Raw genomic sequence first — 26,861 nt, 5'->3', positions numbered from 1 at the left:
GACAATTTAAATGATTCCCTGTAATAAGTATTACTTTGTCAACAAAGGATTGCATGTCATGCTCTCTTCTGATCTTCAGGTGCATTTGAAATTTCTCAATCCGCTCTAACACTGACTCCCATAAATAATTTCATATCATCTACAAATCTTGCAGTTTCACTGCCTACTCCCTTTTTCACATCACTGATTAAATAACAGTGGTCCTCAAAGAGAAATTTGAGGCACTCTTCCATTAACCTTTAGCCGTTTTTCTATTAACCTGAAAATCAAGCAGTTATTTTTCCTTTCAGTTTTCTGTCCTTTGCCACTTTCAAATCAATGACAGACATTTACCTCTTATTCTCTGACAGCTTTGTTTCCTTACCATCTCTTAGAAAAAAAATTTAAAGACTAAAAGTCTTATTCATTTGTTTCACTATAGCCACTGTAACGATGGCACAGAACAAATAGTAAGTAGATTGAACAAGCACAGTTAACCCTGTTTCTCTTGTTTTTTCTACAGAACTAAAAGACAAACTAACAAACAATCCTGCAAATAATCTAAGGTCAGTTCCACTGAGTTGTATAAAACCTCATCAAAATCAGATATTTTTTTTCTGTTTTTGTGCTACAGCAATTCTGATGTGTGCATTCTTTGGTGGTGGTGGGAGGATTGTTCAGGTACTCAATCCTCCATTCTATCAGAAGCCTTTTCTTAATTATCTAAGTACCTCTCCCTTTTAATATTCTGACTTCCTGCAAAGAGCAGGTCTGTAGCACACTTCCTTTACCATAGCTAGAATAGATTCTGAGGAATTACTCAGATAAGAGTACGCCACAGGATGCACACAAGTCAAAAAGTTATGCTGATGTTAAAATAGGGAACAATAAATAAAGATGTACAGAGCTGCAGATTATCTCACAAGTGCAAACCAGAGTTGTACAATTGTTTCCTACTCAATGTATTTAATATCAGTACAGCTTTCTCTTGAGCACTACAGCGCCTGTTAAGATACAAGACAAATATCTGGAGGCCATCAAGAAATCAGCAAGAACAACCAGAACTCTAGAAAACAGACCAGAGGAAAAAAACACATTCTCTATTCACGAAGCTCTGACCTGGATGTGGCAGCAATGTTAAAATACATAAAAGCATGTTGCAAAGATGACCACTTGCAATGTGAACATGACAAGAATGAGCTTGACTTGAATGGATATTTCACAAACTAGGATAAACTTCCTGAAGGTTGAACACTACTAACATTTTTTAGAAGGAAGTTGCAAAATCTTCATTTTTAGAACTTTTTTTTAAAAAAAAGATCTGTTTTAGCAAAACATCCTTATAGACTATAGATCTTCATTGGTCTTATGAGCTTCTTTCCACTCTCACAGTATGCAATCTTCATTCAAAAAGAAGAAAAAAATCAAAAAGAAGTACAACAAAAGAACAATTAAACAGCTTCAAGGAAAATCCTGAAGGAACAGAAATGCTCTTGCACACATGGGAATAGGTCACGAGACTGAGGAAATAAGGTAGCACTGCGTTAGTCAAAATGCTCGTTTCAGTCCCCATTTTAAGCAGTGACCAGTAATTGAAATGACTTCATACATCAGGGAGAGCACAATCTACTCAGAGTATGTGAGCTGAGTCACATGCCTGGGAATCAACCTCTGGTGTGGCACTGATTCACTGTGCAGCCTTAGGCAAAATATATTTGCTTTCCTCTCTCTGAAAGAAGAGTACATACCTACCTGAAAAGCACATCACAAGTACAGCATTGTAGGAGCCCTGATTGAAAAGGTTTGTTATCAAAGAAACTGAGAAAAAGCATGTTTCTCATAACACATTTTCAGATAACTCAGGGGCAAGAGTATTGTTCTCTGCTACTGTTGCTGGTGCCTGCAAGGTGCTGGGTGTTTTGATTCTTTCAGGCAGGCTGTCAAAATGGCTGAAACAGTTTCCAACAAAAAACATGGAAAGATCTCAGCAGATGGTCACTACTTACACTTTTAACTCATTTCTCTGTCTCTTGCTTGCCTGCATAGGCAGAACAATCACAGCTCTTTGTGCACTTCAAGAAAAGGCATTCTATAACTTCCCTCAGTGGAACAAATAGTTTCAATCCAAGAAAAGATTGCTCTACAAAAGATTTTTCTTCTGAAGTTCCTGAGCAATCCTAGCTCCCATGCCTCCTGCCTGACATTGTACTGCTCTATGGAAGATCATTCCTCAGTGTATTTAATTTTTATCCAAATCTCAAAATATTTCATGAATGTTAATTTAACTGAACAGTGTTCAAGGAGAGACACATATTTACACTTCACAACTGGAAAGTTAGGAATTCTGGTCACTAATTCAACACCATAAACTGGAACCAGGTTCTGATTAGTTTTCTAATTTCTAGTTGTCTGCTCTCACAACTTGTATAAGTTTTTATATACCCATATGTATGCATCTGTAAAGCAGTAGTTTAGTTACGAAGATAAATAGAAGTGTATTAGTCCAAGATCCCTTTGTAAGAATAAACTCCAAGTAATCTCAATTCCAAAAAATACAAAGGGCAACCAATATGTTTTAAACTGCATACTTTAAGGAATAATAAACACTTAATCAGAATGGAGTCTTTAGAGGAAAAAGCAGAAAAGGTGTACAAGGTTGGCTAACAGTATTCTGAAGGCTGTATTCCTTATTGAGAGAGCAAAGCCTGACATTCCTTTTTCTGGAAATCTCGCATTCCTAATTTTGGTTGCTTCTCTCTTTGTTGACTACAGGACTGATCACTTTGATTTTCATACATGAAATATCTACTTTGTGTGCTTCAAAACCAAGCAGCCTGGAGGCATCTATTCTGGCCTTGGACCAAGTCAGACTTCAATACTTAGTGGCAACTGGGGACACGTATAGTAAAGAACTCTAGTCCTCTGCTCTTGGATTTCTTTATTTAAAGGAAAAGGGTGAGCTGTCAGATACAAAGAATGAAACCTGTGACAAGGCACAATATACATATACACAGAAAAGAACAAAAAATTGTGTTTTTGAAAGAATCTTATTGATAACGAACATTCCTGTTGCCTTCTGAAGCCACATCCTCCAATCTCCTACTAAGTGATTCATAACGATTTATAGTAGCCCAGCATTTGCCAAAGCAGATCAAAACCATAATTGCCTCACGTACCCAGAGAGAACAACACCTTCTCTAATCTTACTCTGTATGATCACATAGCCTTGTTCAGAATCAGTACCCTAGACTCACAGCAAGCAATTACCACATAAATCTACATTATTACTCTGTTTACTGGCATTGTCACATATATTGCTTTATGACCAAGGAATTATGTTCTATATGAGAGAACCCTCATACCACACTACTGCAAACTCCAAGTGCTTTCCAGCAGTGTATTAAAGACAATGATTATACAGCTGATTTTTTTTGTTTTGTTTTATCTCATACTTTAACAGCCTAACCTATTCACCTGGAAAACATATTTTCCCTCGGGAAGCAGGAAGATCAGAGCCTCTCTGATTGCAATAGTGATCCTGGGTCACTAGGACTAGAGAGAACAGCTAGAGAGAAGCAGGAATGTGACAGGATTTAGGAGAAGAAGTCACCACTAACTATTACAAGAGATAGGAGATGGAAGTACTATTCCTTTTGGAGTTTTGCATCATTCACCAGATTGAATGAGAGAGATGTCAGGAAGCTAGGATCAGAGGAGGCAATCTGCACTTTCATGATTCACTGCAGATACAGAAATACCCTACAACTCATTTTTACAAAATTCTGTTATAAACGCTGTTGATTCAGTAGCGGGTGGTTTCTTACACAGCATAAAATAGTGTTGCTTCAGGAATACATTAAGGTTAAAATACTTATGTGAATTCATATGCAAATTAGATGTGGCTTTCTGCTCCTGGAACATTGCTGAGTATTCCTCAGTGTCAAAGACTTTGGGAGAGCCTGTTACGCTAGGATCAACCTACACATCAAAGCTTTGCTATTTCCACAGGGGATAGGAAAGTAAGCAGCTCTTTCTTCCTAGCCAGTAATTAATCATTTTCTACTTCATAAGCTTCTGACTGGCAATATTATAAAAAACAGCAGGATGGCCTTTTGATGGAAAATCATTCCCTCTCCTCTCCTGTGTATGACCACACTGACAGGTGCATAGATGAAATATATGAAAAACCTGTATAAGTTGCAGAGTTAAGAACACATTTTCTTCAACTCAGCTTTCAATAGCATACTTCTAGCACTGGAAATATTCTAAGAACAACCCTTTTGAGCATCTTTAATTGAGAAAGTCTGGCAAGTACATGGAACATGTCCCATGCAGCATGAACCTGGAGCATCTCTTATGATGAAAGGGTGAGACCTGGAACTGTTCAGCCTGGAGAAGAGAAGACTGAGGGGAGATCTTACAAACATTTATCTAAAGGGATGATGTCAAAAAATGGTGCCAGGCTGTGTTCAGTGGTGCCAAGCAACAGGATAAGGGATAGCGGGCACAAACTGGAACACAGGACATTTCATATGAACATAAGGAAAAAGAATTTTACTTTGAGTGTGACAGAGTACTGGAACAGGCTGTGTAGAGAGGTTCTGGATTCTCCTACTCTGGAAATACTCAAAACCCACCTGGATGTTTTCCTGTGCAACCTACTGTAGAAAACTTCTTTAGCAAGGGATTGGACTCAGTCTCCAGAGGTCTCTTCCAACCCCAACAATGCTGTGATTCTGAATGAATTTCAGCAGTGCTGTAGACTAAAGACTTCTCATTGCAAGCAATCTTCCTTCAATTGCCATGCCATAATCCCATTCCACAGGAATAATATCCTTTGTTAAAAGTATTTATTTCCCTAAAGCCATATACCCCTGGCTTCCACATTTAATAGAAATGGTTCATTTACTGGATGCCATTTAACAGGACTGGTTCAACATCTGTTCTGGCCATGTTCTCAATGCGTACACATACAGGAAGTAGCAGTGAGAATACGTCAGTCATTAAGGTCCAGACTTTACCACTGTGAACAAGATCTTAGGCACTGATTTCACATTTAAAATCTTTAACCTTCCTTTCTCAATCAAGGAGGCTTTTCAGGTTATAGGCTGTATTGACACTTAATACCTATGCTTCTTACTGGGATCTTTCAAAAAAGGACAGAAGTTACCACTTCAGAACTTTAACACATGAATATGAAAAAGTGTGATTGCTAGTATAAGATATTGTGAAGTTAAGGAAAGCATTATATACAAAACTAAATATTAAATTCCATATACAGCAAGTAACAAATTAGATTATTTACTGTTTTTTACAGTTTAGACTCAAAGACTGGATCAATCACCATATTCTCTAATAAATTAAACCAAATAAACATACTACCACTGTATGTGATAATGTACAATTGTCAGGTAAACAGAGGTTAAACCAGATGCTTTGTACAAAAGATTAACGTGATAAAAGAATAAAGGTAAAATGCTCACCAATGTTGAAGATTCACAGTAAACCCCACAAAGAAGCAATCTCCAGAGAAAAAGCTCCTGCCTTAGTGGTGGTCAGCCCTTAAATAAGGTCTGGGAGAGGTGGAGTCAAGCTCCACCCCTTCCAGTAGCACAGCTAAATTACCTTCACCTGTGCTCCTGCAGCTGACTCATTGCTTCCCTCAGGTGGTTAATCAGAGGTTCGGGCTGTGATCATCAGTTTCCCATACAGACACCCATATTATTTTACTAAAAATACCATATCCATAGTGTAGTCCTCTTCCCTAACATTCAGTTCATTCATTAGTAAATACAATATTGCTAAAAAAAATTCCCTATCATGTTTTCATATCTATCTGCCTACAAAAGAAAAAGAAATCCTATGGAGCAATTTTGCTATTCTCAGTTGTAAATGAAAAACCTTTGCATTATCAATGAAGTGCATAAATTACAGGGAGAAAGAAAGAGAGACAGAGTGTGACAGGAAAAGTGTATGACTGATTGCAACACAATTTATTAGCTTCAAAGGTCAAGGCAGCCAGTGTTTTTACTGGATCTGATACCTAGCGGCACTTACAGTGCCTTGACCTGAAATAAACAAGTTATTGTGGCAGTGCTTCAATATATTTATGTAACTCCTAGGCTAATGTGATCATTCCTTCAAGTTCTAGTGTAGTACAGCTAGCTCTGTGCAATCACTGGTCTTTGCTGTAAATGCCAGGCAACAGACAGTACCATCAAATAAGTTCATCCACCCTTTACTTTCTTACCACTGGATCATCTTTGCCCTTTGTGTTGCTCTGGTGGCAAACATCCTCTACAGGCAGAAGGTGGCAGCAGGGGTTGTGCAAACCTTTCACTGCTAAGCAGTCACTAAGGAATTCACCTATTCACACACCACAAACATTCCCTGCAGAGTTACTCCTTTCCTGGGGTACTTCAGGAATGATCCGGGATATTCACAACTGCAACTCTCTCTCTCTCTCTATCTATCTATTTAAATATATAAATCAAACTAGATGACCAGTAGCTTCTCAAGTGATTTACTTTCAGCTTCCATTCAAATTTTCAAGCTTGTGACTGTTCTTAAATTGAATGACTTGTTTAATAAAGAAGGATAGCTTAGGATATTGGAGTTGTCCAATTAATTCCACTAAAACTATAAAATTTCCCGTGGCAGTGGCTCAAATGCCAAGTTTAATGCCTGTAATTGAAGATGGCATCCCAGCTAACATGACAGATGTTACAAAGGACTGACTTTTATGTTTAACCCACTTTTTTTCTCAGGCTGCATAAGAATGTGATCAACTTGAATTTTCTAGATTGAGAATACAGACCTGAACATAACTCTAACCTTAACCTAAGCAATTATTTTACTTAAGCCCAGTGAGAGTGATACAGGCGACCAGCCACCCTTTAGCTTCTCAAGTTGGATTTCTGAGTCTCTTTCTTAGGGAAGGATTTCATGATGGTGCCGGAATACAAGCACTAGATCTCTAGCAGTTCATAAATGCTTCAGCATGGGGAAATACTCTAAAATGGAGAGATGAACTGTATACCATGTCAGGTGCTTTGCATGAAAATGGCAGATGTAATCAATTTTCCTGTGCAGGTGAATGGTACAACAGTGCCACACCTGACAAATGAAAGATCAATCTTATCAAACCATGGGTTAGCTATACCACCAGTTTCCAAGAAATTGACCAACTGCTGCTTCACACCTGAACCACTAGTAGGTTTATTGAAGACTTCTACAGTTGAAGAAGGAAAGCAGTTAGAGCCAAGTGTACTAAATCAGCTGTAAATTATGGTACAATATAATACCTACCCACCCACTTCACGCAAACTATGAAGCCTAACAAATGATAATATCTGGATGTGTTCTGGAAATCTGGAAGCAATAAATACTGTCTCTTATTTATAGGCTTTTTCATTCCTTTCAAAAGAAGTTAAATACTTGAAGGGGTTAAGAAAAAGCTATATACTACCAAAATGAATCATCTTTTATAATATTCCTTCCAACTCAGTGAACATAGTGGTGCTTACACACGCCAGCAATGCAGAAACTTGTCATCTAATAATAACCAAGGAAGTATTAGAAATTGTTGTGATGCTCAAAGACTGAATCACCTTTAAGGTCCTTCTAGCTGGGGACAGTCTGTTTCTGAGACATGTGACTTGAAAGAGAGGGGAAATACAACATTCCAGCCTGAGGGTTCTTATGTATTCAGCAAAAATTAGGAAACCAAGAGGCAAAACTGTCTTGAGAGCATTGCTGTCAGGAGATGACAAAATTTGTTGGAGTTTCAAGTCTGCAGTGTTAAAGGAAAATTCCTTTCAACCTCTAAATAAAATGAATGCTATACAGAGGGAAGATTTCACAGAAACTAAGACACAAACAAATTATCTCTGCATTGAAAAGTACTGCAAATATTAATTTAGGAAAAGCAATAATTCTTTTCCTGTGTGGTGGAGATACCAGACATAAGAGCATGCAGTGGCTGATAAGAGGTAACTGGAACTCACTATGGAGTGACAGAAAGTCATTGTGAGACAGGAATGAAATAGTGAAGAAATGACATTGAGCAAAAGTTCTCCCCCTTCTGATTAAAAGTTTCAATGAGATATTTTAATCCAAACAGATAATATTTGGTAATATATCTTCATTTTCCAACGCTGCCTCAAATATCAGTCCAACATTTATATTCTGTTTTGATATCCCAAACAGTTTCTAACAGCATTTGGTAGCTGCTAGTAACCATTAGATACATGGATACATTACACTTTTACATAGCTCACAGAGGTAGCTGAATGTACAAGTATGTATGAGAAACAAAAAAAAAAGTGAGAAAAAGTGTAATTTCAGCATCATAACTTGAGTGTGGGCCTAAAAAGAATGACACCACATTTTGCTTGACAGAGAATGTGCTCAGAATCTTTCCTAATTTTTCATATCTCTAGCACACAGCTCAGGCCACCCTTTTTCTTAACATTCATTTTAACTAAACACATGCAATGACCCAAAGATCCAGGTCATCCTCTTAATCTAGTCTAAGACAGTGCAGGAAAGACACCACCACAGATTTTTCACAGAACACCAGGGAATGCTCCTGCGTAAGAACAAAACAGCTCAAATCTGAGACGGGTTGATGGTTTTTTGTTTTTTTTTTTCAGGCCAATACTCTTTTTGTGACTCCAGCCACAGGAAAGAGCCATCCATATTCCCTGCACTGGGAGAACTGCCTCAGGTAATACCCGTGTAACCAGCTGCTTTTCTCCAGGTTTGTCCCAGAAATCCTAACCAGTTTGTGCTGGCTCTTGCAAGGCTCTGGAAGAACAAGGCTGGACAAGACTAGCAGTCAGCATTCAGAAAAGAAGGAGAAAAGAAAGTTATTTTTTACATAACTCAGAATAGAATGCACTGCATGCACAGCTTGTCATCTGCTGTGGTGAGCTTCAAACCCAGCAGTGACAAATGCTGAGCTGTATGTGCATTTTCATTTATCTCTGTAGTAACAGGCTGAGGGAAGACAGCACCCGTTTTACTATATGACCATGCTTGTGAACTAAGACAAGGTTATGTTCAATTTGCAAGTTAGCAAATGGAGTTCTATCAAGGTTAATATTAATTTCTACTGTGTCCAAAAATGAGATCATTTCTTCTGACTGCTCAGTTTTTTGTGCTCTAAATAAACAGATAAAAAAATAAATACAAATAATTCCAAACAAGGGTATTTGGTATTCTTAATGTCTTCCACTGTTGTTCATGAACACGTGTCAGCTGAGGGGAGCTATCTTTAGATTCCAGGAGGAAAGTTGCATCAGATATAAAGTAATAGTACTAATACAAGCAATCAATTAGTATTTTTTTTCAGGCATATATCTGAAAACACTTTAGAAAAGAAAAATAAAGAAGTAACAACATCACATTTTAAATACTAGGTTCAAGAAAGTTAAAACACATAGGTTAATATGCTGAAATGCCAGGAAAAGTCTGGAAACAAAATGTTATTAAAGGGATCATAGTAACTAATGTCTGTAGTAGCTGGGGGACTTGACTAAGTGACTCACATAAGGTTTTCCTGTAAGGACTACTATTATATAGTTCAGGCCTAGGGAGTTTTATGTGCTCTCCTATCTGCTACCTTGTTCCAGAGGAGAAGTACTTACTATCAGTCAAGCATATGTCAGTTAAAGAATGCAATAGAACTGTTATCTCAGAAAAACAAAACAAAACAATAATATAAACAGAAAGGGCAAGGGTTGTACTTCCTATCTCTGAACAGCAGGATATATTTAACATCTGAGCAGCAGGCATAACCATGAAAATATACACAGGTAGGAATGAAGGATACAAGGTAGACTGCATGAAGGATGAGAGAAATGAGAAAAAAGCTTCAGTGCTAGACATCTCCAGAGGCAGCTACTAGATAACTCCTACATTCTGTTACAATCCTGAATGAGTTTGGAAGCATTCTTACTTTCAAATACAACTCAAAATTACATTTTACTGTTACACCTCTCTTTTTATGAGCCAATTTCTAGGTGAATATTCAGAGGGTTTAAACCCATTCCCCTTGCTTTCCCAGCTACTTCAACTGATGAATGATCTCAAGCAATTTCAGGGGGCAAAATTCTGTTATTGCTCTAGCAATCCAAGCATCAGCAATCAAGAATAAATGTAAGGCTTCCTCACCCTAGCTGCAAGTATCAGATCACAGTCTGTCTGCATCAAGAGCCCCTGAGACAGGACTCCTCAGCAGAAAGGAAGTCCTTTCCAGCAGGGAGCAGGCACTGAATGGAACAGACACAATTCTACAAATCCCAGATTATTGTGTCTACCTATTTCCACAATAATAAAAAATCCCTGATAGATGGACATTATTTCAAGAGAATAATGAAGCCTTGCTTTTCTAACAGAAAAGAAATAGACCTTGGTTACACTAGGTATCACATATAACATAAGGCTTAGATTGTCATAAAGCAGCAGATGACAGTTACAAAGTGGACCTTGAGCCTGTAATTTCTTCTCAAAGAAGAGAGCATAAAAAGAAAAGAAAGCTATTATATGGTAACAATTAGATTAGAAGCTTGCTTTCTCATTATTCTTTTTATACATGGTTGTTTCTAATTCACATTAGTTTAATTTTTGTTTGAAAGAGGTTATTTTAATTTCTAGCTATCTGAAGACTTCAATGCTCTATAGTCACAGTGACTACAGGGAAGATATATGACTCAGCTTTGAAGTAAGCAGTTGTGGGGGAGTGAAAGCATTCTACGTAGAAGCATGAAGTTGAATTAAGGCTGACTTAACCTGCTTCTCCACTATATACTGTGTTAGGCTGTCAGTCTTTATGGATGAGGATGGTTTAGTTTAGAAAAAGTGGAAGACTGAATTACAGAAAACATAAAATAATTGGTATAGTTGAGAGAGGTCTCATTTATGCTGCGCTGTAAAAAAAAACAACAACAAAAAAACCAAAAAAAAACCCACCAAAAACACTAAGGCAAAAAAAAAGAAGCAACTGATTTTAAACAAATAAATGTCAATACTTTATAGTTTGTGAAATGTACTGCTGCATTACCATGGCAAATTGTGTAATAAACATTCTGGGAGGATTAGGAGTTTTCATGAATAGTGCTTTCAGGATCCTTAGCCAGGATCATATTATGAGGCAGTCAATCTTCACACTCCGGGAATCAGCAGTTGGGGATGGAATCTAAGAGGTAATAGTGTTCTCTTAAACCTCCTGCCCATTTCAGGATCTTAGCTACTGTCTGTTACATCATCAAAGCTTGGAGTAGCCCTGCAAGGCAGATGCCTCCCATTGCCTCCAGGGAATAACTTAATCTCTGCACTTGCAAACCTGCTAGAAGTGGGAAGGAAACAGCTCTTTCAAAGGGGAAAGGGATCCTGCAGGACTCCTAGCATTTGTGGGACTCAGAAAATCAATACCATGTCCATGATTCTATATAAAGTTTTGTATTCAGATGAATTTACAATAAACAAAGGTGGAAGCACTGAAAAAGCAGTGGGGATTTGTGGAAGAGGTGCAAAAGAAAGGCAAAAGACAGTGTGATGTGATGTAATGGCACAAGATGGGAGGAAAAAAGGAAACAGGAGAAAAAAAGAAAAAAGAAAAGAAGCAAGCTGAGACAGAAAAGGTTAAGGCAAAGTCTAGCAATGGTGCTGTGAATTCTTTGGGGGAAGACAGCTGCCACTGTCAGCATGTAAATGCTCCACAGCAGAGAGGCATCAGAAAGCACAGAGGAGGTCATTCAGAAGTGCACCACATCTCAGAAAGCCTTTTTTTAATTTAGGAGAAAAAATCCAGAGTTTGACACAAATGGTTTTTCTTTGATATGTTTTCCAGGTCTGAAGATAAAGACAACACAGAGGACTGGAAAGCACATGTGAACTCATCTTTTTACAGAAGCCTTGAACAGCACAGCAAGCATCTCAGCCTTAGCAGGAAGACCTGGCAGATATGCCATTTGAGGTGTATTTTAATCAGAAACATTGCTCTCCTGGGCAGGAAAATAATTAGGCTCACCCGACTTTTCTTTTTTAAAGAGAAAGAAAGCCCCCAGAAGCCCAAAGATTTCAGCCTGGTACAGAAGGAGCAATGAATAAACCATTCTCATGGGATGTCAACTTGGTCTATGAGGTCACAGCCACAGAACATTTTAATGAAAATCCTTGACAACTAATGAAAATCTTTCACTGGTTCAAGAAGGACTTCAAAGTGGCAGAGCTGCCACAGAAGAAATAGCACTCCCAGAAATAAGTTATTAGGTGAATACACCTAGGGAAATGCATATTCTGTTGAAGCAGTGCTGTATTCCATTGAAAGCTTTGGATATGTATCTCCATTTGGCACGACAGAATGTAATGCTATGCAGAGAAACTTGAACAAGGCATCCATCGCAGGGGCACTGAAATATTGCCAAATTAAGAAATAGCCTCATATATAGTAAAAAGCTCTGACAGACACTGCTTTTGACTCTTGAGACAGTAGTTGAAGATGAAAGCGTCCCTAGCTGTTTGCCCCACCCACCAGGCAGAGGTTAGAACCCTATCGGCAAGGGCAGTGAATAACGTGTGTCCCTGCCTCCCTGTCTCCATTTTGGGAAGCAGCAAACAGTGCAACCAGCTACAGAGGCTAAGCACTGAGCACAGCCTGTGACCTGAAGCAGCTCAGTGCAAGTGTATTTCCTGATCTGTCACTTCTGCCAGGAGGCAGCTTAAAAGGAGAGAATGGAGACGTTTGAATATAAAACTGCAGTATTTAGTAAGGGAAGTCTTTGAGTCCCAAACATTTATGATTTGCTGTCTCTCTGATTCTGCCACTGAAGCTGGCCGCTTGAGCTGTCTTAACACTTGTGCCAATCTTAAATCCCAGTTCTGCTTCTGAAAATCTATGCAGTATAACTACTTAGCAATAAAATCATGTTGATCTGGAGTCATATGTGAAATAGTTTGTCTGAACAAAAATTTTCTACTTCTCAATAATCCCTGTGGCAAATTAGTATGGAAAAGGCTTTCCACTGCCTGAAAGGAGTTAATTTACACCTGTTTTGGACGTTGCTTCACTGTTGTCCAGACCTACCTCCCTTTTCTTGGGAAACAAACAAACAAACAAATTTTAAAAATTAAAAAAATTACTTGTCTCTGTGGAAGAAAACTGTTTGTGAAGGTTAAGAAGATACACAAAGTACAGACAGAAAATGCAGGTGGAAAGGATTCTCTCATGTCAGAAGGGGCCACTGCTGAGGTGAGAAAGCCATCTTACTGAGATCATTTGACTATTCAGCAACCTTCTTTAAAATTCACAATTTTTATTAAGAGGTGGTGCCCTGATGCAATGACAACTGAGTTAATTGTTTCTATATGTTTTTGCTCATAGCCATATTGAATGCATCTTCACTGAACAGCACTGCTGGCTTAGTTATGCACTATTAAACAAGAATGAGGTGCTGTTGTATAATTAGTATTCCTCAGATACAGGTTTATAAGGTGCTTTGGAGAGAAATTTTGTTTATATTGTTTTCATTAATGTTTGCATACTCACACAATGCTCCAATAAGTTCCAGATCATCTGTCCCAGAGGCTGAAAATTTCAGTCAAGGGGTTCTGAAATCCACACATTTATCTTGCTGCGGAACAAAGAATCAAAGGTCTACTCACTGAGATTTAGCTAAAGGGGCTGCTTTAGAAAATTCCCTCTAACTGCCGTCAACTGAATTACAAATTTCCCTAAATTACATGCAAGAAAGAAGGCAAATTCTGAGTTCAGAACAAGAATGACTGAATATCTATGTACATTTTGATGCCAAAGAAGGTCAATCTAGTTAAAACTGGTTTCAGCAAAGCTGCCAGGTGGATTACAGCCCAAATGTCACTGCTTTGTCCAAACAAGAATTAGATCAGAAGAATTAAAATAGAGCAGAAAAGGCAACCAGAATAACACAATCCTGTTAAATAGGAATCAGTATAAGAAATTATGAGAAAAAAACATTGTCCAACAATGGACACCATATCAGAATTATAGGAGAGTCTATACTTAACTTATCCATGTCTCTTTCAGAGTATATGTGAACAACTTCCAGTAGCAAGCAGTTATGAACATACCCTTCTTTGGTTATGTGAACTTACTGCTATTGCTTGCTGTCACCTTTTCTTTGTTCATCAATGCTGTCACTTTATCAGAAAAGGCCACCAGACTTGTCAGGAACAATCTTGCTCTTACTGAAGCCATGTTGGATCACCTCCTTATTTCACATGTGCCTTAACATCTCTTTCAGGAAAATCTTCTCCATGATCTTCCCAGACATGAGGCTAACTGTCCTATAGTTTCCCAGGTTTACCGTTCTCCCTTTCCTAAAAAAATGGGAGTAGCGTTTCTGTTTTCCCAGTCAACCAGAGACTTCACTTGACAGCCATGACTTTTCAAATTTGATAAACAGTGGCTTGCCAGTTCCTTCTGGACCCTGGGATGCACATCATTGGAACCCCACAGATTTGTACACATTTAGCTTCAAGAATCAGTCTTTGGACTTGCTGTGCTCCTAGAGTCAGAGGGATTTTGCTCCCTCAGCCCCAGCTTAGAAAATGAGGGACACAAGAGGCATGGGAAGCCTGACTGCCAGAGAAGACCAAGGCAAAGAACTTGTTGAGTACCTCAGCCTTCTCTACGTCTAAAGAAATCAGGGCTCCCTTTTCATTTTTCAGAGGCAAAGGAGTGTGTACTCCCTATCTCTTCTGACCAATGTACCTATAGAATCCCTTCTTGTTATTTTTCACATCCCTTGCCAAGTTCAGTTCCATATGCACTTTGGCTTTCCTGATAGCATCACTGCATGCCCAGACAGCATCCCCATATTCTTTCTAGGCTACCCATCCTTGCTTCCAGTGCTTCCACTTTTCCTTCTTATCCCTCAGTTTAACCAGCAGCAGGTCCTTGCTCACCTATGCCAGTTTCCTGCCTCCTCTGCTTGATGTCTTATGGTGGGGGATAGAGAGCTCTTGTGTTCTCAGATAAGTGTTCTTAAAGAGCTTCCAGCTCTTTATTCATTTCTGTGTCCCTAAGGACAGTTTCCCAGGGAATCTCATGCAATAACCCCTTAAACAGCCATGATAGTTTTCATTAAAGAAATTTGACTTCCAGGAACTGTGATTATGGCTATTCATAAGCTCTGATATCTTGGAAAATTTTGAAAATAAAATTAATATTAATGTATTTACTGACATTTTTATTCATGTTTTAAAAAGAGTCAAAAAGTTGTACTTTCTAGAACTTACACTCACTGTCAAATTTACAGTTCTACAGTAAAAAGGATCTCATAGGATCATAGAACATCCTAAGTTGGAAGAGACCTACAGGGATCATCAAATCCAACTCCCAGAACCATACAGGACCTTCCACAGATCAAACCATATGACTGAGAACACTGTCCAGATGCTTGTTAAACTCTAGTAAGTTCAGTGCCACGATCACTTCCCTGGGAAGCCTGTTCCAGTGCACAAGTATCCTCTCTGTACAGAACGTTTTTCTGATATCCAGCCTAACCCTTCTTTTCATGCCTTTCCCTTGAGTTATATTACTGGTCAGCAGAGAGAGGACATCAGCGCTAATCCTCCACTCCCCCTTATGTAGAGCTGTAGGCCACAATGAGGCCCCTCCTCAGACATCTCTTCTCTGGGCTGAACAAAAAAAAGGGACCTCAGCCACTTCTCATATGCCCTCCTTTCTAGACTCGTCACCATCTTTGTAACCTTCACTTGGACACACTGATAATTTTGTGTCCTTTTTTTCTGGCTTAAAGAGATGTAATTAACATGTACGTTGTTGATTTCCAGGTTAAGTACATAAGTGTTTTGAGCTAATAACTGACTTTTTCTCTTCAAAACCTTAGTTTGAATTTATAGACTATTAGATGGGCTACCAAGCTGAAAGACTCTCAGATGCCAAGGCAATATGCATGAAAAGTACTGTAATTTGCCAGATGGAACTTGGCTGTACCTATGGATGCTACTAATCACTCCATATCTTTTCCATAATGTCCATTGAAAGGGACAATGTATGACTGCCTTATCACCGCCACAATTCACTGCCACCACCAGGGTTGCCTCTCAGCTTCAGATGGTCAAAGAAGTAAGGAAAGAAGAGCTAATAACAGAAAGAAGTTAAACAATCTCCAAATACTCCTGACCTTCAGCTACTGCTGTCAGTAAAAGAAGTCTGAATAGAAGGACAGGCTGAAGCAGAGGAAGAGTCAACTTATGCCACTATCTCCCTTTACCTCTAGAACAACCCTTAGTGTTGCAAACAGCTGTTTACATCATCTGTTCTGTTTTGTCTGCAACTCTCAAGTAATGTGATTGCACTGTCCTCTTTTCATCATATTTCTCCCCTCACAGCAGAAGCTCTGATGCCATTTAATTTTTTAATCCTCTGGCAGCATCTGATGTCCAGACTTCACTACTGCAACAGTAAGCAGAAGAGCACAAATTCCTGGCAAGACCTGCAGCAGAAGAGGTCCCCTAATTACACAGAGAAAATAATTGAGTAAGTGAGTGGCAATTCAGATTCAGAATCTTAGCCCGGGACCTAGTCGGTACAGTAGAACTAATTGCAGTTTACTCCAATTCCTACAGTATCTCCTAAGGAGAAAGAAAGACTGCAGATTGGCTCGTTAGCAATCCACATCCAAGATCTTACCCCTCTTTCCAACCTCTTCCTTGCCCCCTCCCAGGGAACACATGAGGCAAGGGCTAATGCCATTTCCATGGCTTACATTAAGGAAAGACAAAGCAAACAACTTGCAACCATTAACAGAGAGGCAGTCTGAGAACCACCAAGCCTTTTCAAAGCAGACTGTAAGTTGTTCTTGGTTCTTGCCAGGGTAACAAATGTTACAGCCAAACAATCAGAAATTTCTCTGTTACGCTTGAGTCCACAAGCAGAAGGACAATGTGTAATCAGCCATCTGAGCAAAGAATTATTCAGCTTCAGGCAAGCAACAATGCCTTCCAATTAGTCTGATATGAGGTGGGAGAAGAAGCCCTCTACAAGCTCTCACCACTATTGATTCTTTCTAAGCCATAGGCACAGCCCTCCAGACAACACCCTGCAGATAACCATCTTCCTTCCTCTTCCCATCTTTATCTATTCTTTCCACCATGGCAAATCTTTTTATATCAAGCAGCTGGAAACCCTTCCCAGTATCCCCAGAAGGCTATGTCCATCACAATGCAACAAACCTGGGCTTGTTGACAGCTTTTATGTGAAGGACCTGAACTTACAAGCCAGTATTTTCCTGGTTCAGGACCAGTGCTGACAGCACTACAGCCTCTTGTTTTTCTAGGTAAAATGCCACAATCCCACAGCAGCTCAGTAGTTCACCACCTTCCTGCAAAATTCCTGTGTTCCACTTGCTAAGGCCTGAACCATTCATCTTCCTGTCATCAAATCTGCTCTGAACTCTCCTTCTTCCTGCTGTGTCAGTACATTAGGTTCTTCTAACAGGAGGAAAATATACTAACGGAATAATAAACTGATAACGATAGTCTAAGAAACACATATTTCTTTCTCCATATTTCCCCTCATTTGATTAGTCTCCCAGCAAGAGCAGCATTAATCACTGGGGAAGTAGGTGAAAGATAAAGACCAATTTGAATTTTGCTGTGTGCTACTGAGTATGTGAGTGTGTGCTCAGGCAGCAGGGAGGGAGGTAGGAAGATAATCTGTCATTTTGTATATTTATGCTGTTGGAGACAGTCAGGACTGGTTCTCCATTGTTACCACAGATTAAAATCATTCATGTCCTTACAGTTTCACTGGAGGTCATCTTTCAGAAAAGAAAAAGACACTGTAATCAAGTTAAATTGAAACTATTTGAGCAAATTTCTCTATATGGCTTGGGCACTGAGGATATCACTTGAATCTTAGAAGTACAGTATGTTTTTCTCCCTGCCTGACCTAACTCTTTGTACATTAAAAGTGAGTTTTCCTGTTCCAAAGCAGTTAACAGAACAGAGCTGTAGAAAATGAGGGGAAGAGGTGTTTTTCACTTGGTGTTAGTAAAGACAGTTCAATCCAGCCTGACTGTGCACTGCTATGGAAGAAACTACGGCTCCTCAAAGTGAAATGATTCCCTGCCAGTTTGGCAAAAAAGACTTCCATTTATCTGTAGTGAAGACAGAGAATGGCAGAAGGAGAGATTAAAAAGTGGAAGATTGGCTATTAAGCCATATGGATAAGAGTATCTCTCTTCTCCAAATCTTCATCTAATCAAAATAGAATTGCCCAAAGCATCATTCTACTGTTTGTAGCCATGCCACTCTCCACATTTAAGCCTTGCTGTTTCCTTCCCATATCTCTATGAGAAAGATATATCTTGTCCTCTGGACCTTATTTCCTTTTCTATAACTCAATAGTTATAGAGTGAATGGAGAAAATTCATTTTGATACAATTAGCCACCAGGGTATTCCTAACATTCCCTATTCTCTGGCTCAGGACTCCTAACAAATTATCACTATGCCTAGGACTGTTCTTACCCACAATATTTCTTTAGGTATGCCCAATCCAAGACACAGCAAAAGAGGTAGCATAGCACCAGTAGAAAACCACAAAGCAATAAGAGTAAAGAGGCAAAAAGACCAAATTTTCTCCAAAAACACATTCTCAGAAAGCACAAGGGGAGCATCTGTAACCGATGCAATACTGAGGAAACTGGAATCCAAGTCCTCACCACTCAGGCTTTATTTTTTCTGCTGAAATTTAGTAGCAAACTGTAAACAAATTCTTATCTTTAAGATTATAATAGAAGTAATTTTTTGCAGTCAAAATGAGTTACATCCCACCACCTCTTAAACTGTCCAAGGGAGAAGAAAAAGTAATGGTAGTTACATAGCTCATCTTCCTAATAGTTATTTTTTATGAGACGTACCATGATAGACATATCTTGTAAATTAGTGACAATTAATCTACAGATGTGTCCACCTACCTACCAATGAAACTAGGAAAATCTCCTGTTTTTTGCTAGTTAACAACATCATAAAACCCAATGCATTAATTAGGTGATTTCAGAAAGAGGATCTGTCACAACAGCATAGATGTTATTTTAAAGTCAACACAGTCATCTATATGTTAGGTTAGGAAAGGTAAGTTAGGAAAGGTAAAAGGTACATTTGCACCTCTCAGCCAGTCTTGAAAATAAATAAATAAACAATCCAAATGGAACTATATGCACTGGAAGTTTTCTGGCAATGTCTGCAGCTTCTAGGCATTTTCCTTATATATAAAAATAGCAAGCAGAGCAGATATACTCTAAAAATATGTGATCCAATCCTACAACTATATTTGAACTACAACCATTCATTCTATGTCATTTATTCCTAACCATTTGCTTTTGCAGTATTGGAAGTCCTTATCACACACTGTTGCTGCACAACCACCTGAGAACAAAACACTTTTTCTATCCTATCATTTTGCTTGTAATCAAATGTATAGTCAACTATAGTAGCTTTCGTTCCTGAATACTGTATTAATCAGGTTTTGAAGACAATCTTCTATGTGACTTCTATGTGACTGCCCTTGGCAGGGCAAATGACATGTCTAAATGCACAAATGGATAATGTGCCTTGAAAAAAGTGATGTTATTTAAGAGTGCTTTCTGAAAAATGAATGACTGCCTGTCTTAAGCAAGTCCACATCAGTTTACTAGAGCTGTTACTACAGCTTCTTATAATTTTATTACAGAAAAGTATGTGCATTTGGTCACCTGAAATCAAAGAAATATTTCAAGTAGCTCTTGATAAAGAAATTTTACCAGAGAAAAAATTTAAAAACAATTGAAATTTCTAGGAAAGTGCTAGCCTGGACCCCTTCCTCATACATTGGTCCAAAATTTTGTTTCAAAAATTCGTAGTAGAGCAGAAATTAGTACCTGTTTCAAAACCAATTGATATTTTGCTACAAGTCCCATATGACTGTACCTAGCCGCATGTTTAAGACAGTGTAAACTCAATTACTGTACAAATCAATCAACTGACTCACCCTTTCTTATCCTGATTAACTAGAAAACATGGATTCTCAATAGCTCAAAGTTGGCTCAAGCAACTTGGCAAGACCAAAGAGTGACACAACTGTATTTGTCTTAGTTGACAGAAAAAGTCTAATTAGACAGACAAATCTGTGCTATTTTCCTTTGTGAGATATACAGCAAGAAAGGATTTAGCCTGAACCTGCATATTCTAGAAAGACATTAATCAAGATTATTGAAGCCTCCATCTAAAAATGAATTTAACAGGTTGGAATGCCTAATGGTTAAAATCAAAGGTTGAGAAACTTATTCTGAGACATCCAACAGGATGGACACTCTACATGGGTAATGGGTAGAAATCCTCTTCTGTTCTTTATAGAGAATATTCTGCATACTATATATCATACACCGTCATTTTGTCATTTTAAGATTACAGATGAACACACCCACAAATAATTCAATCTTTTAAACTCTAAGCAACATTTGAACAGTTTGGCAAGCATCGTTATCCTTATCTTTAAGTACATGAAATTAAGACATGCACTAGGTCTTCAATAGTGTACATATTTTTTTGCTTCCTCATGGACAGCATAATCATAGAATCATAGAATCCTTAGAGTTGGAAGGGACCTCTGAAAGCCATCTAGTCCAACTCCCCTGCAATGAACAAGGACATCCACAGCTAGATCAGTTTGAATGGGGCCTTAGCCAGACTCTCCTTGAAAATTAATGGATTATTGCCATCTGACCACCCAGAAGGAGGTCTATGCTAAGTAGCGTGCTCATGCAGAATGAAAAGCACTGGGAGAACTTTGAACTCACAAAGTTTTCAATTGAAGAATAAAACATTATACTGCAAATAGATACAGGTAAATTGAGAATACAGAGATAAAAAATATGACAGTATTGATCAGCTTGATAAACAGCTGCCTCAGAACATCATCAGCATAACCACTGAAAACTTTTTAAACTGTGGTTAAGGGAAGAATTTAGTGACACTGGAATTATAACACAGTGTTGCCTTGTAGATGGAGATGGTAAACTGGAAGAAGAAAGACTCTTCTGAACAAATTTAACAATTAAGGCAAAAAAAAAAAGAAAGAAAAAAAAGAAAAAAAAAAGCTGATCAGAATGGAAACGGGATAAACTGAAAGGCCTTGAAAATGAAGAAAAAATATTTACTTCTGAGGAAAACAGAGAAGCTGGAGTAGGGTAATAACTAACTGCACATAGCCCTAGGTGGCTATATTTAACATTCTCCAAAGAACAAACTTGTTCTATTTGATTTTTCTACTGCTTAGATCTAAGGTTGTAAGCAGGCCTGACAATGGTGATGTCTAACACTAGCAAGATAAAATAACCATTAGCCATCTCAAAACCACAGCAGGAGATACTACCCAAAAAGAAAATGACAATTTCTTCTCACGTTTATTGCAGAAATAATGCAACACAAGCTGACAGAATCAAATTCTACCAAAAGTAAGGAAGAAAGAAGAGCCATTTGTGCTGTGACAGCAATACAATGTCCCAGTATTGAAATGCAGAATGTTGTAATGGAGGTACATATTGACTTTTATCTTGCTTTCAGTGGGCAGCATGAAGTGTCAAAGAGTTATTGCTTTAATATCATCTCAGATGAGACCATTTGTTGTGGTGCATGTGTATCCAGGAAATCATTGCTCTAACCATGTTTTTAGAAGCACTTTGACACTTTATTAAATCTTCTTGATGCACTTTCGGCATACAGTGGTCTCCATAGGCCCACTGAACTACCACGTAGCTTAGGCAGGAAGCTTTCTGGAAGATTTCCTCATCAAATAAGGCAGGGTGATTTCCAGCTTCACTCAGACCACTAAGGTCCAGTACTACTCTCTGTTACACCCCTATAGCTAAACACAGTTCTGTTACCTTTATAAATCACAGAAAATCTCCAGTAAACTACAGTAGCAAGAGCAGGATCTGGTCAACATTTCATTCTTCTGGAGATGTAATCCTGCAAAAATTCTCTCTAAAATTTGAGTTAGCGTTTGAGGAGAATTCACAGTTTATGACAAACAGGGAAGAAACCTAGAGTAATTTCTCTTTATTTGGCTGAAACTTTTGAAAACAATTACTGAGTGTCTGAGTCTCATAATTCAATAAGTCTCAGTCCTGCTACCAACTGGGTGCAGTGCCAAAATTGTTGGGGCAACACTAAACCTTGGCTTGAAATTCATTTTTCTACTGCAGCAAAAATAACTCACAGAACTGCAGAATGGTTGAGGCTGGAAAGGACTTCTATTTCCATCTGGTCCAATCCCAGCTTGAGCAGGGACATCAAGAGCAGTCTTAGTTGCTATTAAACATCTCACTTTCAAGGATGGAGACTCAAAAGCTCTTGTACACTCTCACAGTGAAAAAATGCTTCCCCATGCTCAGATAGAACCTACAATGTATCAGTTTGTGCTGGTTGCCTCTTGCCCTAACACCAGGCACCACTGAAAAGAATCTGTACTGTCCCCTTTATATTCTCCATTTCTGTATTTGTACATATTGATAAGATCCCCCCTGAGCCTTCTCTTCTCCAGGCTGAATAGTTCCAGCTCTCTCAGACTCTCCTCATAGGTTAGATACATCAGACCCTTAGTCAAATCAGAGGCCCTTTTCTAGGAACTACTCTCTAGTAGTTCCATATCTCTCTTGTGCTTTGGAACCCAGAATTTAACAGAGCACTCTGGGTGTGGCCTGACCTCCTAATATAGTTAAGAGGACAATATTGTTTTGTCATATCCTCAGTGACCAGTGCTAGGTTAAAAAGAGAACAGCCATATATACACAAACACAACCAGTAACTGATGAAATCTGAAACAGCAGAAAATAAGCATGTTACTTGCATGACTCCAGATTTCAAAGTCCTTAATTTCATTAGGTTCTTCTGTTTCAAGCTGCAGAAATTGTTTCAGAGAAGGAGATGGAATCATTTGCATTTTTTTACCTACCTATACAAAAATATACCTTTCCCTGGGGATTTAATGAAGGCACTCTATGGTCAATAATCACTAGATTGTGTCACAAATCACTAGATAAGTGTCAATGAAAGCACACTGCTTCTACCTGATGAGGATCTCATTCTACTTACTCGATGAAGATTTTAGAACATGCATTTCATTCTAGTTGATAACATGATGGTATACCACTGAAATAAATCATTTTCAAATACTAATCCGCTATTCAAAACTCGTTACATATGTTATTCTTTAACCTATACACACAAGAAGAGCAAATATAAGGTTCTTATTTCTAATCAATACCACTGTCCTGATATAGCCAAATAAGTACTACCACTGGATTTTTAGGTACGAACACAGTATGTTGGTACAGATAGGCCAGAATATCTGAGATCTGTTTATCATAGGAATGTTTTTTACTAAAAATGCTGAAATTGCTCTGTGTTGCAGTAACTGCATTTTGCAAGAAACTGATCTAGATGGTGTTTCCTTCAAATTTTCTAAGGGAAGGCTGTAAAAGGAAAATGAAAAATGGCTCAACCAGGAAGTAATGCTCCACTGCTTTTCTCTCCATTATGAAGATCAGTGTTGCAGCAGTATACACTATCATGGTGATAAATAACCATACGCTCACCCCCCTGTAAGGTTTTGTAGCTCTCTCAACAATACATTTCACAGTATAACCAACTGTAGGAGCATTTAAAATCTTGTTCTAATTTTCTTTGGAGCAATTTTACTTACCTAAATGATGTTGTAGTCAAACAGAAACAAAATCTCTTATTATTACATTATTATAAATATATGCAATTCATTGAGTTAGTTCTCCTACACATGAGAACAGTGCATTGTGTGGTAACTTATCTTCACAATAACATTAAAATTAAGAGATATATGGAACATGATTCAGATAACAGTTCTAGTGAATTTACAAGTGAGCAGAGAAATGAGATTGATTAAGAACCCAAGGAAATGTAGAAGACCAATTGACTCACCTGGATGCTAGGTGGTGAACGATTTTTTCGGGTGGTAGTGGTGGCCATGGTAGTTGTGGTTTCCATGACAGTAGTAGACATTTCTGGTGGCACGGAGGTTGTGGGTGTTGTTCCCAAGATGGAAGGGACCTCCCCGACAAGTCGGACACTTCCATTGATTTTAATGTTAGGGTTGTTCTCTGCTGCCATGTTCAACACTTTCAAGCCATTGTAATAGAGACCGGAGAGTTGGCCTTGGAAGAGACGCCCTCTGTCTTTTCCTCCTATGGCTATTTGCGCCTGGGTGTTGAAGATCGTTAACTGTCGTCCTAGTGAAGGGGGGTGGAACAATATTATTGCTAGACATTTCCTTTACTTTGTACCTTACACTGAATCCTGGCCAGAAGTGACAGACAACAAAGAAATAGATTCATTCTCAGTAGTGTTTATTAAGACTGTAGGGTACAAATATAATATGAAAATGTATTGCCTATGAATCATTAATAATAGAGATTATCTTGAAAGCAAGAACACCTGAACCTCATCCATTCATAGCCAAAAATCCAGAGGAGCTTTAATTTGGTCAGAAGTTTAGACTCTCTCCTTTAGAGTTGGACCAACCTTTAACTATTAAGAAGACTTCAACACGTGGCTTTTTTCCACTATCAATTTAAATCACAGCACCTGTCAAGCTTTAACCCATTAAAAAACCTTCCCTTTTGACTGGTCAGAGGGTGGGATTGTTTCATAAAGCCACTTTTGATAATGCAAAGGTGTTTGGAGGTGGCTTGAGGAGAGAACATCAGAAAAATTTGTGGTGGTCAACTGTGTTCATCATCATCTATACAAGGATTGTATATGAAACTTTAGATGGGCTTATTCATGATCTTCCACCTGAAATTTTTTGTTGTGAAGGCTCACAAAGCTAAAACCAGGGAAAAGCAAACACAAATATAGTGATGTCTCTGAAAGAGCAAAGTTCATGAAACAGTAAGGATAACAACTAAACCCCAGAAATCCTTACATGTGAATCCCACTTACAGATGGTTACATTCAAGAGTAGGCAAGTTAAGTAGTTTATTCAAGGTCACATCTTGAGTATTAGGAGTGGACTGATATCATATGTAACAAGAAATATACTTATTAAAAAATAAATCCTTATAACAACTGTCAATTCTATTTTTTGCAAGCCACTTAAATCACATTTTGCTTGGTCTATGCTATAAATATTGCTTATGTCCCAGGCTGCATTAGACTGATTATGATAAGAAATAAATTGCTTCATGCAGTGCAAAGGTAGTACCCATAATTTCACTCTTCCTCAGAATATCAGGGCATCACCAGCTGGAATCTATTGAATTACAAGAGAGACAGATTGGGCAGTGCTTTGAAGGATTGTCAAAACAGCATCAAGATAATCACCATTCAAATATTCGTGTTTTCCTGCTTTTATGAAATTTGTACTATGTGTCCCCATCCCGTTCCCACTCCCCAGGTCTCACTCACCACTTCCTCTCTAGTCCACCCTGACTAGAAGTGCACAAAGCCACCACTTAGCAAAGCAAAGAGTATAACCCACTGCTCATTTATTCACAGACAGTGGTTAAAGTAAATCAAAATACAAGGGGGAGCTCACCAATTTTGGTGGTCGTCGTGGCAGGTCTCGAAGTCAAGTGGTGATGCGGTGTTGCATCATCTTATGGTGACAGGATGGACCATGGGGAAGAGAATGGGGACAAGAGAAGAAATGTATCTGAAAGGAGTTCCTGTCCCCAGAGAGGGCCCTAGCTAACTGAGCAAAAGTATATGGAGAGGTGCAACATATGGACACATGTGAAGGTGAGCTGCGCATCCCTTGTGCTCCTCACCCACAGATTTGTAAATGAAATACTAGCACTTGATCAGGGTGAAGGAACAGCACTGATGAAAAAAATGAGAAATAAAAAAGGAAGGCGCCCTTCCCCTGGAAAATGTTTAAACACTTGACACAGCATTTTGCATCTATCTTAGGATGTTTTAAACTTACCAGAGGCCGTTTATGTATCTCAAAGCAAAAACCATGTACTGGAGCCACAAATTCCCAGCATATAAAATCAGAGCAGTTTGTTTTGTTTTTTTTTTTTTCTTTTCTTTTTTTCCCCCCCTCAGTCTTTCCTCTTATCTATGAGGAGAATAGGATTCAGTAAAAATATCCATCAAAATATACAGCTCTCTCAGTCTAATTTCCCTCAAATCTAGAGGAAGTGGTACTGTACACTGCAGAAGGCCAAACTTGTCATATATTATGGCCTCAGAGACTGATTTACTTCCTAGTAGCTCTATCCTGTTGTGCATTAGATTTTCTAATGGATACACTGTCAGTTCCTTACTTCAGCATCTTCTGTTCTCCTCATATATTCTTTCTCCCCAGAACTACATTTCTTTCCATGCTGTCTCTGTACCTACAAACCCAGACACTTCACTTGCATTGTTCCATCCTTCCCACTTCACTTATGTTACGGTGCCAAATGATGGAGATGAGTTAGGATACATAGCAGGGAATATAATCACCCATCTTCTTTCGCTAATCTTGAAATGATACTCCTGAAAATGAAGGGAAAGTGCTGACCTTTCAAAACTTCCCATTTCCATTCATTTTCACTCCTTGAAGCAATACCCTTCATCTTTCACTGAAGGGAAAAGGGGTGTGCAACGGTGAGAAAGAATCATTGTTTTCTGCTCCAGGAGGAGAGCTCTCTAAACCAGGAAAGAAAAGGGGTTCCTTCCACTTTAATGGAGGATTATGGACCTACAAAGGATGCCATTCACTCTAAGCCAAGCCCATAGTACATCTTTAGATATGTCAGGCATATATTTTGTTTGACTTTAAAAATGAGAAATTAGTACATTGAAGGTG

General features: G+C 38.5%; 1 protein-coding gene across 10 annotated transcripts in view; it reads right to left on the bottom strand.

Annotated features, from left to right (window-relative positions):
• NRXN3 (neurexin 3) overlaps positions 1 to 26,861 on the bottom strand; it is an 887,537-nt gene that overhangs the window by 75,934 nt on the left and 784,742 nt on the right. For 8 of the 10 annotated variants that reach the window (XM_032445108.1, XM_015865173.2, XM_032445109.1 and 5 more), the window contains one exon: positions 23,987 to 24,294. In XM_032445108.1, the coding sequence (XP_032300999.1) occupies positions 23,987 to 24,294 (308 nt within the window). Of the gene's footprint in view, positions 1 to 23,986; positions 24,295 to 25,601; positions 25,662 to 26,861 lie in introns of all 10 variants that reach the window. The other 2 variants (XM_032445105.1, XM_032445106.1) reach the window with 1 other exon arrangement.

The sequence above is a fragment of the Coturnix japonica genome, chromosome 5, assembly GCF_001577835.2.
Source record: "Coturnix japonica isolate 7356 chromosome 5, Coturnix japonica 2.1, whole genome shotgun sequence".
In the NCBI taxonomy this organism is placed as follows: Eukaryota; Metazoa; Chordata; class Aves; order Galliformes; family Phasianidae; genus Coturnix; species Coturnix japonica.
Note: the sequence above shows the minus strand (reverse complement) of the source record. Positions and strands in the feature narration are given on the sequence as shown.